The 16,530-nt window shown below is 41.7% G+C and overlaps 1 protein-coding gene across 4 annotated transcripts in view; it reads left to right on the top strand.

Moving 5' to 3' along the window:
* Nucleotides 1–16,530, top strand: part of SPTAN1 (spectrin alpha, non-erythrocytic 1) — a 119,775-nt gene that overhangs the window by 39,445 nt on the left and 63,800 nt on the right. For all 4 annotated transcript variants that reach the window (XM_089669021.1, XM_089669022.1, XM_089669023.1 and 1 more), the window contains exons 2-3: nucleotides 9,855–10,094; nucleotides 10,363–10,488. In XM_089669021.1, coding sequence (XP_089525147.1) covers nucleotides 9,858–10,094; nucleotides 10,363–10,488 — 363 coding nt within the window. In that variant the 5' untranslated portion in view covers nucleotides 9,855–9,857. The remainder of the gene's footprint in view (nucleotides 1–9,854; nucleotides 10,095–10,362; nucleotides 10,489–16,530) is intronic.

Below are 16,530 nucleotides of genomic sequence, written 5' to 3' on the forward strand. Positions count from 1 at the left end.
GCAAGGGCAGTGTTTCTCAACCTTTTTTCAGTCAATAGCACCATTTAAAATTATGGACAACCGTCCAGAGGCACTCTCTTTAAAATGATGGACAGTCTTGAGGCACCTCATTCTGAAATGTGAAAAACTATTCTAATAGTTTTATATAACACCGCAACATCCACACGCGTAGGACACCCAACATTAGAGGTGATATATTCTTCCAAAACAAACACACTTTTACACACTGGTACTGACTAGTATTCCAATGTTTCTCTTCTCCCTCAGTTTTTCTCCATCACTCAGATAATGTGACCCCAGTACTGATGGAGAGGGGCAGGAGAGGGTCCAACTAGGATGCTGTTCAGGCAGCTGACATCCTCCTTATCAACCGATGTCATTGTTTTGTCAGGACGCCAGCGACTAGAAGGTGGTAATGGTGTACAATGACAACCTGTGGCTTTGTGTAACTAAAAGGCAGGCTTTTTCCATCTGCTGGCTTTTATACATTTGGGGCATTTTTTAAACATGTTGCCAAGCCACCTCTGAAGGCACCCCAGTTGAGAGAGGCTCCCTTAGGCTACTCTGCTACCAAGCATCACGATTACGGAGTGCATTTTTATTTTAAAGGGACCCTGTTGGGGGGGTTACTAAATAAAAATGACAGAATCACGTGATGAAACATGACTTGTGTCCATTTACTTATTTGTAATTTGGCAGAAGACAGCACTGGACTGGAGCTGCTGGAGGCAGATTACTATTTGGAGGGTATAGGGGGATTTGCTTCCACTGGATTATATCCCAGTTGTAGGTGATAGACTCTGTGGGGTCCAGGGTTGCTACTTTTCTGATACTGACAATGGGGGCATTACCACAGGGGACACTTGGTTGATCGGAGAGAAGTGCCTGGTGTCTAGAAAAATGTCTCACTTGTGGATTGTTAGTCATTTATCAAAGATAAAAATATATACAAGTGGAAGAAACACGTTTTGGGGGAATTGCCTCCCGTTCAGGGCTAGTATGTAGAGAAAGATACATTGTATACATTCTATAGACTCACTATGGATTTTTACCATGTGCAAAGCAAAAATCTGTGGCATGTTATTTATATTATAAAAATTTTTTTCTAGATAGAGCAGATTCCTCATTTGGTCTCTAAAAAAAACTTTATTGCGAATGGTATGTAAAATAAAAATCTGTCCACATTGAACCTTAAATAATACAAAAATAAAACTATAAATAAAAACAAAGAATAAAACTATAAATAAAAACAAAGAATAAAACTATAAATAAAAACAAAGAATAAAACTATAAATAAAAACAAAGAATAAAACTATAAATAAAAACAAAGAATAAAACTATAAATAAAAACAAAATGCCAAAAGAAAAAAAACTATCTCCATGTAAAGAGTAAATAAGTCCTAAAGTATAAAAATAATAAAAGCGATTTTATGTGTATAATAAGAGATGTCAAAACCAGTTGAACATTACAGGAAAAAAAACATATACACATCACCCATAAGTGATAAGTTATTTTTATTTAGGCATGAAGCATGAATAATAAAACATTCATCAAAGATTTGTGGAAACTTTGCTCTGTAGCAGAGCTTCAGCCACCAATCCTACCCCACACTCCAGGGTGTGTAGCATAGCATTTCCCTCCATTCTGGTCCCTGTGGAGGACCCCTGTATTACTATTGTGTCTGACAAGGTCCACAGGAGGAATCATTGTGGCCAACATGGGGCCCCCTGTTTTGACCAGCCCAAGTATTTATTTATTTCAGGTACTTATATAGCGCCGTCAATTTACGCAGCACTTTTACATATATATTGTACATTCACATCAGTCCCTAACCCTCAAGGGGTATACAATCTAAGGTCCCTAAACTTACATTCATACATACACATACTAGGGCCAATTTAGACAGGATCCAATGAACCTACCAGCATGTCTTTGGAGTGTGGGAGGAAACCGGAGAACCCGGAGGAAACCCAGGCACAGGGAGAATATGCAAACTCCAGGCAGGTGGAGCTGTGGCTGGGATTCAAACCAGTGACCCTAGTACTGCCAGGCAGAAGTGCTAACCTTTTAGCCACTGTGCTGCCCTAAGTATTAGCTGTTAGCTCCAATGACCAAGGACAGTAGAGAAGTGGATGCCGCTCTGACCAGTCCCTGCAGTCCGGTGTGTGTAGCATGGCCTCAGCATCTGCAGCGGCCACATTCTGTTTTGCCCCGCCCATCAGGGGGCTTGATCAGAGGTGGGCGAGCCATGTCGGAGGGCAGGGCCAGATTGGTGGCTGAGGCCATCTTACACACACCAGACTCCAGTAGCTGGTCAGAGTGGCATCCACTGATTTGCAAAGATCTCCATTTTACTGGTAGATTTTACATAACTGGTAGATTCTGAGAGACCAAAGGACCGTTTCGAGCTTAGGAATGCCCTTATGTGATTTTCTCTCTCCCTGGTGTTGATGGGAAGGCTGCTGGTTCATCAATAAAAGATCACAACTATAATTTTACATTCTACAAGGCTGGATCTTGGGCAGCTGACAGTGATTAAATATTCATTCATACTACTTATTAAAAAATTCAGTACAGAAAGGAGGAATGCAGTAACTCTGCACAACGGGTCACTGCAGCCTGCTAGAACTAAAGGGAAATTCTTTTTTTTGGGGGGGGGGGGGCTGGGGGTTGTCTTTTTAGATATCCGGATAAAAGTGGTCCACTTCTCTTTTTTCATACAGTAAGTACCGTATGTGTAACGTTAACAGATGGGATTTTATATTAGCTTTAACATGTTAAAGACCTTTCCAATATTTCAAAAAGATATTGATCTGATAGAACGAGTGCAAGGACGGGCAACAAAACTGGTGAAGGGTCTGGGGGATAAAACCTATCGGGAGAGACTATAAGAACATATGTACAGACTGAGCGTATTGCGTACTAGGCGAATGGGTTGCCAGTTGCACAACAAATGGGGTAAAGCAGCTCCAGTACCAGTTTTAACACTGAGCCAAGTGCGTTTAGCGACTTGCATTTATGCACACGGAACGCACATAACATAACACAACACGGGACTTACCTGCGTTTGGGGTCTCATTAAGGAATAATGGCATCGCAAGTGCGACTCGTGTTTTCTGCCCTCATTTCCAAGTCGCTCAGGTGTGAATGCAGCCTAAAGGGGTGAATAGGGTTCAAGAGGGCAGAATTTTAGGAAGTCAAGACCAAGAACATGGAGAAATGTATTTATTTCAGGTACTTGTATAGCGCCAGCAATTTGTGCAGTGCTTTACATATATGTATATTGTACATTCACATCAGTCCCTATTCCTCAAGGTGCATACAATCTAAGGTCCCTAATTTACATTCATACATACACATACTAGGGCAAATTTAGACAGGGTCCAGTTAACCTACCAGCATGTCTTTGGAAAGTGGGAGGAAACCGGAGTACCCGGAGGAAACCCACGCAACAGGAACATGCAAACGCCAGGCAGGCGATTAAATGTATTACCGCTGCTCAAGGTAGGGATATAATATCCAAGCACAACTCCTCCTGTAGGTGCTAGCCCAGTCGTGTGCTGCATAGATGAGAGCAAAGAACGTCCGATCTGCTGCACTCCAAACAATCCACTTTATTGAACCAAGATAAAACCAATACAGACAGTGGGGCACTGGCAGGTAAAGACAGCACTTCTTCATTTCCCCAATGAATTTCCACTGTCTGTCGTGGTTTTATCTTGGTTCAATAAAATGGATTGTTTGGAGTGCAGCAGATTGGACGTCCTTTGTTCTCATCTATGCAGCACACGACTGGGCTAGCACCTACAGGAGGCGTTGTGCTTGGATATTGGGAGCCTCCCTACCTTGAGCAGCGGTAATACATTTACCACCTGCCTGGAGTTTGTATGTTCCTGTTGTGTGGGTTTCCTCCAGGTACTCCAGTGGATTGTTTGTTTGGAGTGCAGCTGATTGGACGTCCTTTGTTCTCTTCTCCAGGCAGGTGGTGCCGTGGCTGGGATTCAAACCAACGACCTTAGTGCTGCCAGGTGGAAGTGCTAACCATTTAACCACTGTGCTACACATGAATTCAAACAAAGTAGAAGAAAGTTCAAAACTGATCTTAGAAAATATTATTTTACTGAAAGGGTAGTTGATGCTTGGAATAGACTTCCAGTCAGTCGACAGTAAGTGGATTGTACATGCTTGGGACAAACCTAGATCCATATTCAGGCAAAAAAAATAATTTGACTCAATAGACCCCATGGTATGTCTTTCTGTGTAAATCTGAATCTTTAATTGCCTGGTTCTGAGTGTTACCATATAAATAGCTGGGAAAATAAAATCCTTCTTTATTTTTATTTAAAAAAACAGCAAATTCATAAGTTGGCTCCAACTAGTGAGATTTTTGCTTTTATTCAATTAAAACGCGAAATTGAGGTACAATGTTTCCATGTCATCTGACGCATCGGGGTTTATTTACTAAAGCTGGAGAGTCCAAAATCAGACTCCCTTCTGCATAGAAACCAATCAGCTTCCAGGTTTCATTGCCAAAGCTTCATTGAACAAGCTGAGGTTAGAAGCGGATTGGTTTCTAGGCAGAAGGGAGTCTGATTTTGGACTCTCCAGCTTTAGAAATGTAATGGGATTCTCTGCACTGACAAACATTGACCTGATGGGGTTTATTTACTAAAGCTGGAGAGTCCAAAATCAGACTCCCTTCTGCATAGAAACCAATCAGCTTCCAGGTTTCATTGCCAAAGCTTCATTGAACAAGCTGAGGTTAGAAGCGGATTGGTTTCTAGGCAGAAGGGAGTCTGATTTTGGACTCTCCAGCTTTAGTAAATAAACCCCATCAAGTCAATGTTTGTCAGTGCAGAGAATCCCATTACATTTCTAATCAATCAGAGAACCAGTCCCATACTCCCATTGTTTGGTTCCTATACCCCGATGTGGAATTGATACTTCTGCTTGGTTAGGAACTTCAAATACAAGTATCAGGGAAAAGCACTGCTTGGGGGGAGGTGGAGGTTAGCAGTGGTTTTAACCATTGGTTGTCTGCCCAAGTGGCAGCAGAGTTGACTAGTGGGTAACACTCCTGACCTGCAGCACTAGTGTCCTTGGTTTGAATCCCAACCCATTTGGGTGTCAGTCCCAACTACGTGTTTTTGTTTTTTTTTCCTTTTGCTCCTCCATATGCTCTGGTTTCCTCCCACCCTCCAAAGACATGGCAGGTTTCCATTTGATTGTACGCCCCTTGAGGGTTAGGGACTGATGTGAATGTACAACATATATGTAAAGCGCTGCGTAAATTGATGGTGCTATATAAGTACCTGAAATAAATAAAATAAATTTCTCAGAGCTGGGAGCTATGCCGCTTGGTATTTAGGTGCCATGTACTTTCCAGCAATATTGACTTTCTCTTGTTGGATGTCTGTCATTCTAGAGCTGGAACCAATTTGCATTACTTCCCTGAACACTTGATGTTGATCCCTGAGGCTTGATAAACGGTTTTACACGGTTAGCAGTAGGGATGGGAGCCAAGTGCTGCTTTTAGTGCTCCCACATAGTATCACAAATGTGAGCTCTCCAAAGGGGTTCCTGAATATTGGGGTGAACATCTGACCGTACATTACATCATAGATTGATCAGCTGCTGTCTGGCTCTGGGATGAGGGCGGTGGAATGTTGCTGGCTGGGTGACAATCTATCCAGCCTGGAAATGAATGCAGGAAGGCGTTCTCTATGCAGGGTGCTGACAGAGGGGGGGGGGAGGAGAGCGAAGTCTAGGTGTGGTCAGCCAGCAATGGAATGTGAGTGGAACCATCTGTCTTCCTTATTGTAATTTCCACTCCAGCTCTGATCCTGCAGTTGTCTTCAAGACTTTGACGGAGGCAAAGCAAAAATAGGTTAGTGCATCTGGTGCATGTAGGGAGGCATTCCCAGGGTGGGGGGTGGGTCATGAAGAAGGGGGAACCGGTGCAGCTAAATTAGAGATTTGCATCTTCTTGGCTCATGGCAAACTGAATAACCAGTATCAGAATTTAAAGGGATGCAGGGAATAGTCCTGGATGTAAAAACGTTCTAACATGTTGTAATATGACTGTGGCTGACGGATCCTGGTCTGTTCTGCTGTATGCGTCCTATAAAACTTTGTATGAAATGTAAGAGAGGCCCTGATGTCATCAGCTCCCATTGAATGAATGTTTGGCAGTTTGTGAAATGTGGGTCGGATGCATAAATGGCAGTTTGCATTGCTGAAAGGGGCCTTTATAGTGATAGCAGTTTCCAGGAAAGCTATAAAATAACAGTAATGGCTACACAGGGCACTGAGCCTGTATAATATTACAGGAATATATTTTGCACAGACAAATTGCGAAGCACTTACATATTCTGTACATGCATATCAGTCTGCTGTCAAGGAGCTTACAATCTATGATCCCTCTCTTGCATACATACACATACTATGGCCAATTTGAATATAAGCCAATTATCCAACCATCATGGTTCTTTGGAGTGCGGAAGATAACCAGAGTGCCTGGAGGAAACCTGCACAGGGAGAGCATGCATACTCCATGCAGATAGTGTCTGTCCGGGTTTCAAACTGGGGACCCCAGTGCTGCAAGGCAAAAGTGCCAACCACTAGTCCACTGTATTGGAAAAGTCCGCATTACTGGTTATAGGAATGCAACTGTAATTGTAGTAAAATGTAGTACAGCACATAAACGGGAACTGTAGTCACTAATATTTTGTGTGACCTGCGTAGTGTAAATTATAGTATGTAGCTGTGTGTGTTCTCAAGTGTCTAGTTACAGTATGTAGAGTTCCTATTCAAAAAAACTAGGTGCTTATTAACATGGTGTTAAGCACTGTTGTGCCTTAAAAGAAAAGTAGGGACCCCCCCAATATAGTTACCTAGGTGGATTCAGCATCAGTCAATGGAGGGGGAGGGAGTGGCTCGCTCAGGCTCTCAGAGGTTCGCTAAGAGGCTGAGCCAGGTGCCACTCCGCTCTCTGGGGTGGATCCCGACTTTAAAGTCGGGATCTTTCCCCAGCCTGGATCGGCTGAGTGAGGTCAGCCAACAGCAGGCTTCAGTCAGCTGAAAACTGGTCACAGGAGTGCAGAACGAACTGCACTGCTGTGATCCACAGAAGAAGTCTACCAGACAAGATCTGTGTGATTTCTAATAGACCATCCATAGTCTCTGGTGATGTGAAAGCTCCATTAATGCCCCTTGCAACCCTAGAACATGTGATCTTTGTCTAGGCTGTAGGTCCTGGAAGGAAGCTTGGGAGCAGCATGTATTTCCATTCTATCCAGGACAAGAAAGCGATAGTTTAATGTTTAACATGGACACGTGCCCTGCTCACTCATATGATGCGAGTTTTAACAAGAGGCTCCTTTTTCAAAACCTTTTGGTTTCAGTCTGTAACCAGTTCCTGTAGCCCTGTGCTGAACTCTGAACACAGTTGCTGGTGTGACCAGCTGTACTCACAGTCAGAAAGTCGGGGGAAAAGGCACTAAAATTGGCAAAAATAACATCAGCATGGCTCCCAGCTGTCCTCATGTGGAAGGACGGTCCCTCTTTCCTTGACGTGTTACTATTTCTTTATGTCCTCATGTGGAAGGACGGTCCCTCTTTCCTTGGCGTGTTACTATTTATGTCCTCATGTGGAAGGACGGTCCCTCTTTCCTTGACGTGTTCTTATTTCTTTATGTCCTCATGTGGAAGGACGGCCCCTCTTTCCTTGACGTGTTACTATGTCTTTATGTCATCATGTGGAAGGACGGTCCCTCTTTCCTTGACGTGTTACTATTTATGTCCTCGTGGAAGGACGGTCCCTCTTTCCTTGACGTGTTACTATGTCCTCATGTGGAAGGACGATCCCTCTTTCCTTGACGTGTTACTATGTCTTTATGTCCTCATGTGGAAGGACAGTCCCTCTTTCCTTGACGTGTTACTATGTCTTTATGTCCTCATGTGGAAGGACAGTCCCTCTTTCCTTGACGTGTTACTATTTCTTTATGTCCTCATGTGGAAGGACGGTCCCTCTTTTCTTGGCATGTTACTATTTCTTTATGTCCTCATGTGGAAGGACGGTCCCTCTTTCCTTGGCGTGTTACTATTTATGTCCTCATGTGGAAGGACGGTCCCTCTTTCCTTGACGTGTTCTTATTTCTTTATGTCATCATGTGGAAGGACGGCCCCTCTTTCCTTGACGTGTTACTATGTCTTTATGTCATCATGTGGAAGGACGGTCCCTCTTTCCTTGACGTGTTACTATTTATGTCCTCATGTGGAAGGACGGTCCCTCTTTTCTTGGCATGTTACTATTTCTTTATGTCCTCATGTGGAAGGACGGTCCCTCTTTCCTTGGCGTGTTACTATTTCTTTATGTACTGTATAGCTAACAAAAACATTTTATATTGCTGTTAACCTCATGGAAACTATCATTGGTGGCTTTTAGACTAGTGTTGGGCTAGGTGCAGGAATGTGTGTAATCCCACATGGTCCCATTCTGCCAGGCAAAGCACGCTGCTCTTTAGCACACATGTGCAGGGGTTCATTCTTAATGGCACCCCCACACATCTGAAGATTTTAAGGTGCATACAACCACATGGCACAAAAGCACCATGTGGCTGTAGTTTTGAACAGGTGCAGGGACCTTTTTTTTTCCTGCATTTCCACGGGCACAATAGCCCATTCATTTGAATGGGTTGCTGTACTTGCAGGAAACATATTACGTAGGAAACGTTTAGATCTGAACCTATCCTCAGTGTTGTGGGTGGTTGAGGGTGCAGGAGTCGCAGCTGGTCCCACACCCACCACTACCCACAGCCAAAACACGCTGCTGTTCATTCTCAATGGCACCCCCACACATCCAAACCAGAAGCACACTTGCAAAAGCACCATGCAATTTTAATGCAGCTGCATTCTGAAAATGATGCAGGCTTTTTTTTTTTTTTTTTTTTGCTTTTTGTTTGTGGTTTTTTTTTTTTTTTTCTCTGTGGGAAATTAATGCGCTGCCGTGCCGCACAAACGCAGACCTGGTCCCCGCAACAGTGTGAACCTAGCCTTAAGGTTTGTTTACCTTCATAACTGATCAAATCATTGTTCTCGCTTTTTAAGTTGACTACATGAAGGAATTTGGTTTCTATGTGCAGCACATATGAAATTTTGGTTTTCATGGTAGGCCTTAATTAATAATATTGTGCACTGTAGATGCCCATAAGGGCTTGAACAGAGTGGTCATATACACTGAATGTAGCAGGCATTTCCACCAAGGGAATGACAGAATGGTTTTTTTTTTTGTTTTTTTTTGTTGTTTATATCCCACCCCGTGTGTGCGTGCGCTCCCATGTTGTTTGCATTAGAGCTTGGCCTTAATGTTCTGAAGCCCCCCAACCAACAGTGTTCAGGCCTGGCAATTTCCCAGAGTTCTGCCACATTATGTGTTCTCTCGTACCAAGAAGCTCTGGTCTATTTTGTGGGCTGGGGCAGTACAAAGATCATATCTGCGAGTTCAGAGAGTATGATCGCTCCGGGAGAGTGAGCCATCTGCAGATGCTGTTATTTTGCCTGTTACTGATTGGTTAAAGTAACACTTGTAAAAAGGGAGTATGGTGGAAACCAGCAGGCAGCCCAAGATGACGAGCCCACTAATCCCCAAACCTAAAGTACATCTCTTCGCATCATAACTTTCTTGTTCCTCATGTTTCCCTATGGATTTGCTGCACCCCAGAGCTTATTTGTTTGCCATCTGTTTACAATTTACTTGTATTTCTATAAAGTACACCTTTTAAACATATATTTGACTATTGCTTCTTTCTCTAGCTTTATGTTGAATTTTTTTTCCTGTTTTCTTCTAATTTAGAAAATGGATTCAGGTGGAGTCAAAGTGCTGGAGACAGCAGACGACATCCAGGAGAGAAGACAGCAGGTTTTGGACCGTTACAGGCGGTTCAAGGAGCTCTCCACCGTCAGACGCCAAAAACTAGAAGACTCCTATCGATTCCAGTTCTTTCAGCGCGATGCAGACGAGCTTGAAAAATGGATCCAGGAAAAGCTCCAGATCGCTTCCGATGAGAACTACAAGGACCCAACCAACCTTCAGGTAGGGGAACTACACTGGGTTTTGGTTAAGCTGCAGCCATTCAGCCAATCCAAGCAGCAATCTTGTGATATGGGTACACAACCTGTATTGCAGCATATGTGCAGAAATACCTAATGCATGAAAGAAATGCACCCCATCTACAAACTAAGACCCCTCATCAATAAAGCGCCTCGGCACCGAAGACTAAACTAGTTCTTACATATTCTAAAAAAATGGGGTAATATTATGTGCTTAATGGTGACCTGATGAAAAATGTGTATCTTTTTAGGGAAAACTCCAGAAGCACCAGGCATTCGAGGCTGAAGTCCAGGCCAATTCTGGAGCCATTGTTAAACTGGATGAGACTGGAAATGCAATGATCTCAGAATCTCATTTTTCCTCCGAGACCATCCGAGTAAGTATCTGAAACATGTGATTTGTGTTTGATAACTTCTTATCTACCCTGCAAACCTATATACAGCTCCTGGTGATACGCCCAGCATGCACTGCCAGGCAGTACAGGGACACGTGGAGAATAAAGCCGTGGATAATTCCAAGTTTCAAATTATTTATAATTGTAATGCCTAATACTAAATATAATGTTTCAGATCTGTCCTTCACTTGTTTTTGGCACCTCCTATGAAGTTAATTGCAGAAGATTGGCTTTCTGGGTGGAGGGTAGTGTAATGTGCGTTACTTTACCTGCATCACCCAAACCAGTCATCCTCAAATGTGAAATGCCAGCTTAGTCCCATTCCCTAGCCTCTGCCTTGTAGCCAGTTAAAATCCCTTCAGATCAGTATGTTTTTTGTTTTTTTTTTTTGTTTTGTTTTGTTTTTTTTGCCTCCCCTTCCTTCTTCTTCTTTTTTTTTTTTTTTTTTATTTTGGGATAGAGCAGGGAAGGGCTATTGCTGACATTATTTTGGTTAGGGGAGAGTTTCATCACTGTTGGGGTAACCACTTTCTTTAGGATAGGATGTGATGGGAATCTTTACAACAGGGACCGAGTAAATCTGAGGTTCCAAGTCTTCTCAGTTCTCCAAAAGTATGTTGATTACGGTATCAAGGTGTCCTTTTGCTACTGTCACCAGGACAGGAAGTGATGAGAACATCCTGCACCCCCCAAAAACAAGTGTTGGTTAGGTTTCTTTTTTAATATTTGAGACTTGGCTCAGGGTATCTAAATCATTACAGTTTTTAATGATCTCCTGTTTTGTTTTTTCTGTGGTTAACATGCACTTAAAGGGACACTGTCATGAGAGGTTAATGGAAGCTGCCATAATTGATCACTTCTTTGAGACTGTTAGAGAGTATTCAGCCTGGGTTCGCACTGATGCGGTGCGGAATTTGCAGCGGTTTCTGTGCTAATTCCACAACGCATCACAATCGCACCCTGTTCGTGCGAACCGCTGCGAGTGTGTATGTTAACACCCCAAAATCGGTCCGCAAAACGCGGTGCGATGTGAAGAATTGGGTTGCATAGGTGTGACTACCCATGAGATCCGATTCTAGTGCAGATCAAAAAAAGCGTCCTGCACCTTTTTGGTGCGGTTGTGGTGTGATGTGAGCCATACAAAATTGTATGGCTAAAGTCGCACCGCACGGAATTTGCATGTGATTTGCACAGGAATGCCATGCGGTTCCTGTGTGAATTGCTTGCGAAATGCTGCACTGCATAGGTGTGAACCCACGCTCAAACTGTAAGCACAATATTGAAACGGAGTCATTGACCTGGAACAAGTATAGAGATTTGTAGCTTTGACACTCAACTACAGCATGCTTGTTCTGGGTGTGTGACTGAAACCTACCAAAGTCCAGCACAGCGAAGCATTTAACAATGTCATAGGAAGGCCTGAAATGGAAGCTCTATCTCTACTTCACTCATGTCAGATTCTCATTAGACGCGTACCTTAATGAGCTTCAGTGATGAAACAAATTAGATGCATACCTTAATGAGCTTCAGTGCTCAAACAATCTCTGAGAAGAGACAGAAAAGCCCAGTCACAGATAATTAGCCAGCATTCTGATCTGGTATAACCAAGGCTGCTGTTAAAAATCACTACCTAACAAAATACACTAAAATCATTATCTGCCAACTCAAGCACAACATCACTTTCAAAATATTCCTGCTACATCTACCACTACGTTAATAAATAAAGCCCTGTGTGTAAATGAGGTCCTGGGGGCTCATTCACAGGCTCTGGCCTGTACAGTGGGAATCAACAGTTTGTGGCTGGAGTTGCTTTGAGCTGTGTGCAGGCTGCCTCTGTTACTCTATGGGAACGCAGCTCTTGTGTGAACACAGCCGCAGGTCCTAATTTGATATGTTAGTGAAGATCAAAGACCCTGAACATCAACCGTGTGCATTCAGGGCCATTCTGCACACGTGTCAGATTAACACCTGCAGCTGTGTTTGTACAGTCACTGCGTCTCCCATAGAGTAACAGCCAGCTCCAGTCGCACAGAAAAATCCATTCACACTGTATGAGGCCAGAGAACCTGTGTGAATGATCCATAATAATTTGAATTTTAATTATTTTTTTTAAACAAACCCCTGATGTCTCACATTTGAGACACAGAAAGGAATTGAGGACATGGTTTCCCAATTCTTCATCTCTAGCCTCAGCTTCCCTATAGAGGAATGAACAGGAAGCACCCTTTTTGAATTTATGGGGCCTGGGCCCAGTACAAGAGGACTGGTGGAACCCCTTATCGGCAGCCCTGGCTATAACAAATGCTCTCAGTGGCCATCCGTGCTCAGTGTTACCACCTTGGATAATCCCATCCCTGATCCTGGCCCTCTGATTTGTGTACAGGGATTTGTCCGTTCTTTGTAAAAAAAAAAAAAAAAAAAAAATGGAACAAATGCGAAGCAATCTCTTCCACCTACCAAATAAAATTAGAGTGTTGGCTGGTGTCGATAAATCAGCCCAAATTTGTATCCCCATATTTAGTGCTACATAAAATAAAGAAGCACAAAATGCTTGTGACAAATAATAAACACTCCAGTCCTAAAAGTCCTCCTACCAGTTAATAGAACATTTGGATTGAGAGAAATATCTGTTAACCTCCCTGGCAGTATTCCCAAGTGTAGCTCGGGGTAAAGTTTCAGCACCACAAGCGCTAACCCCAAGCTACACTCGGGAATACCTTGCAGCATTGTCCGGGATCTCTTCTTCTGTTACCTTGACCTTTGCTCCTGCGATGTCCCTCCTGCAGTGTTCCCTGTAATGTCCTCCTGCGGATGCCGGCATCTGTCTTCTGGGTTCCGTTCCCTGCGAGTATCTGGACGTACAGGGGGACGGAACCGGCGGGACATTTTAAAATGTAAAAAATGACATTCACTAAATACACTAAAATCACATAGTAAAACATTACTGTACCAAACCATTTCACATACATTTTGTCCCGAGTGCTTTGTCCTGTGCCCTGCCTACATTTTTACTGTTCTTTCTGCCTGGAAACTGAGAAACGTCCATGGCGTCCAAAAAACGTCCCTTTTTAGGTCAAAAGCGGTTTTAGACCGGCTAGAGAACAGCGATAGTAAATCAGAACCACTTGCAGAATTCAGTGATAATGATTTGTGGGGAAATTCTTCATCAGACACTGAAAACGATTCTGCGACTTTGCTCAGTGATGTGCGAACTTGGCGCTATATTTCAAATTTCAGTGTTTTTGTTTTGATTATATTATTGAATTTTATTATTATATTTTTTTTATGATTATTAAATTATAATGTATGATTTTGTGTCTCAAATTTTATCCTACCTGGGATGTTTAATAGACTCTTGTTCGGACAGATTTCAGTGAGTTATTCCTAAAAATTACAGCCTACAATAAAAAAACTACATATTTCCATGCAAAAAAAAGTACCGCTTTGAGCACAGAAATATGGACATAATCAGACTGCTAGGGAGGTTAATGGATCTTTAGGAGGGTGACCTTTTTGAGGAGATTGGAGTGTAGATCCCTGCACATATCAAATTCCCCGGTCCGTTCATTGTTCTATGTATGAGGTCACAGTACTTCCATCCACATCATGTTTCTCCCAAGAGATAACTGTTTTTCTTGGAAGCTATGCTGTATGCACCGAGAAGAGTTATTTGTAACACATACAGAAGATAATGCAAGTGCAGAAGGTTCCTTTGGAAAGCTAATAATAGAACATGAAATGGTTTCCAGTACAATATATTGTATCCAGAAATTTCAGCAATATCAGCAGAGATCTTTGCATTGTTAAAGAGCTACTACACTCCATTACAAAATAATTTTAAAAAGACCAAAATGACAAAATAAAAAAAATACCAACACTTGAAATACACATATATAAACCATCGGAAGTATAACAAGAAAATAAATAACAAAACAATAAAAAACAATATTATAAATCAAAATAAAATCCAGCAAAAACGAAAAAGTTCAAATAATCAATAATGTCCAAAATAATTCATCACCAAGTAAATCCACCACCAAAAATGGTTAAATAGAACTCTCCAGAGTAATATGCTGATTGTTGAAAAACCAGCATATAGTACTTGTTGTTCTGGGAGAAATTAATAATATGGTGATACCAACACTGAAGAAATGAGGGATGAACTCCAACAGATGATGTGCTGCAAAGTAGAAAATCCACTCCAAAGGTGATTTAGTATCCAAACTGAGAGATGATCAGACCGTCACTCAAAAGAAAAAAGCGAACAATCATGGTGCAGTATGTTTTAAAAAGCATCAAACTTTATTAATAAAGAAATGCACTTACAAGCAAGGTGTCCAGAGGTTCAGAATACTCCTGGTTTGTCTGCACGTTGCATGTGCATGTTTGACTGGGTCTGAGTCGCCTATATTTATTACACATGCTGTTTACACTGGTGTCAGTCTGGACACCTTGCTTGTAAGTGCATTTCTTTATTAAAGTTTGATGCTTTTTAAAACATACTGCACCATGATTGTTCGCTTTTTTCTTTTGAGTGACGGTCTGATCATCTCTCAGTTTGGATACTAAATCACCTTTTGGAGTGGATTTTCTACTTTGCAGCACATCATCTGTTGGAGTTCATCCCTCATTTCTTCAGTGTTGTTGTCACCGTATTATTAATTTCTCCCAGAACAACAAGTACTATATGCTGGTTTTTCAACAATCAGCATATTACTCTGGAGAGTTCTATTTAACCATTTTTGGTGGTGGATTTACTTGGTGATGAATTATTTTGGACATTATTGATTATTTGAACTTTTTGGACTTTTTTGTGTTTGCTGGATTTTATTTTGATTTATAATATTGTTTTTTATTGTTTTGTTATTTATTTTCTTGTTATACTTTTGCATGTATTTTAGCGCAACCTATTTTTTTGAAGGTTAAAAGTGTATTTCCTATGAGCTACTTAAGTTCATAGTTTTGTTACAAATATTTTTGAATAATTTTTAGCTCAATTATTCCAGTTTTTCACCAAATTGGGTATCTATAGCAAAATATATCTAGGGAACCCTGTCTCTAAAGTCCCATTGAAATGTATCCTTGTTTGGAACCAACAAATTACATTTTAAGTATATATGTTTAAGGTAAATGATATCCTGCATATGAATATTTCAAATCTAAACTTTCTCTCCAGCACGTGGAGCTGCTTTTTCATGTTTTGTCAGGCTTTTCTTATTTTCTGAATCCTGTGGGTTCATTGCACCTTGGGTTCAATTTACAAAGCTCACACACTTGGATAAGGATCATATCCTGAAAATGACTGTCACTTTTATCAAACTGAGGCAAATAAAAATTCTTATCCTTGAGTTTAATGATTTTGTAAAAGGGTCTTTAGTGTTATATGTATGTTTGTGAAATATTGATTTTATATTATTGCAGAATATGTTAAGTATAACAATAGTCGTTTGTTCATACATCTTGCTGGAAATGTAGGAAAATGTAAGTCGTGTTTCTACAGAGCAGCACTACCTACAATTGGTTAGATTCCTCAAGAGCAGCAATTTTCACTTCTGTTAATACACACATCTGTGGTTCAGTCCTTCACGCCATACCGGACAGCACAGAGGCCTATAGTGACCAGTACTCAAGTTGGGGTTCACATCCGTGTAGGTGGAGGTGTTTGGTGTGCAGTGATGAGCATTTTCCATCTGATGCATGTTCTTTCTAGCCATGTATCTTCTCCTATCTGTTAAAATTGTATGGATTCATGATCATTGCTTAAAGCATAGCTCTAGCTATTTTAAACAAAAGTGCCTGCCCCTCCAGTATATGAAGAAACGATTGCTTGTTTTGTAAGGGAATAGACTAGCACAGAGTAATACTTACTCCACCATCCCACAGTCTTCTTTTCCATTTGGTTCTGGTTAGGTTGATGGGTCAACTGAAGTCATTAAGGACTCTTTGACTCAGTCTTGCTGCTGATATCATCTTGACTGCACTGTAATCAATGCAGGATCAGCAGCCACAACATCTGGATGGGAC

This window comes from Staurois parvus, unplaced genomic scaffold (assembly GCF_062004578.1).
Source record: "Staurois parvus isolate SC_StPar_1 unplaced genomic scaffold, SC_StPar_1.0 ptg000068l, whole genome shotgun sequence".
NCBI lineage: Eukaryota > Metazoa > Chordata > Amphibia > Anura > Ranidae > Staurois > Staurois parvus.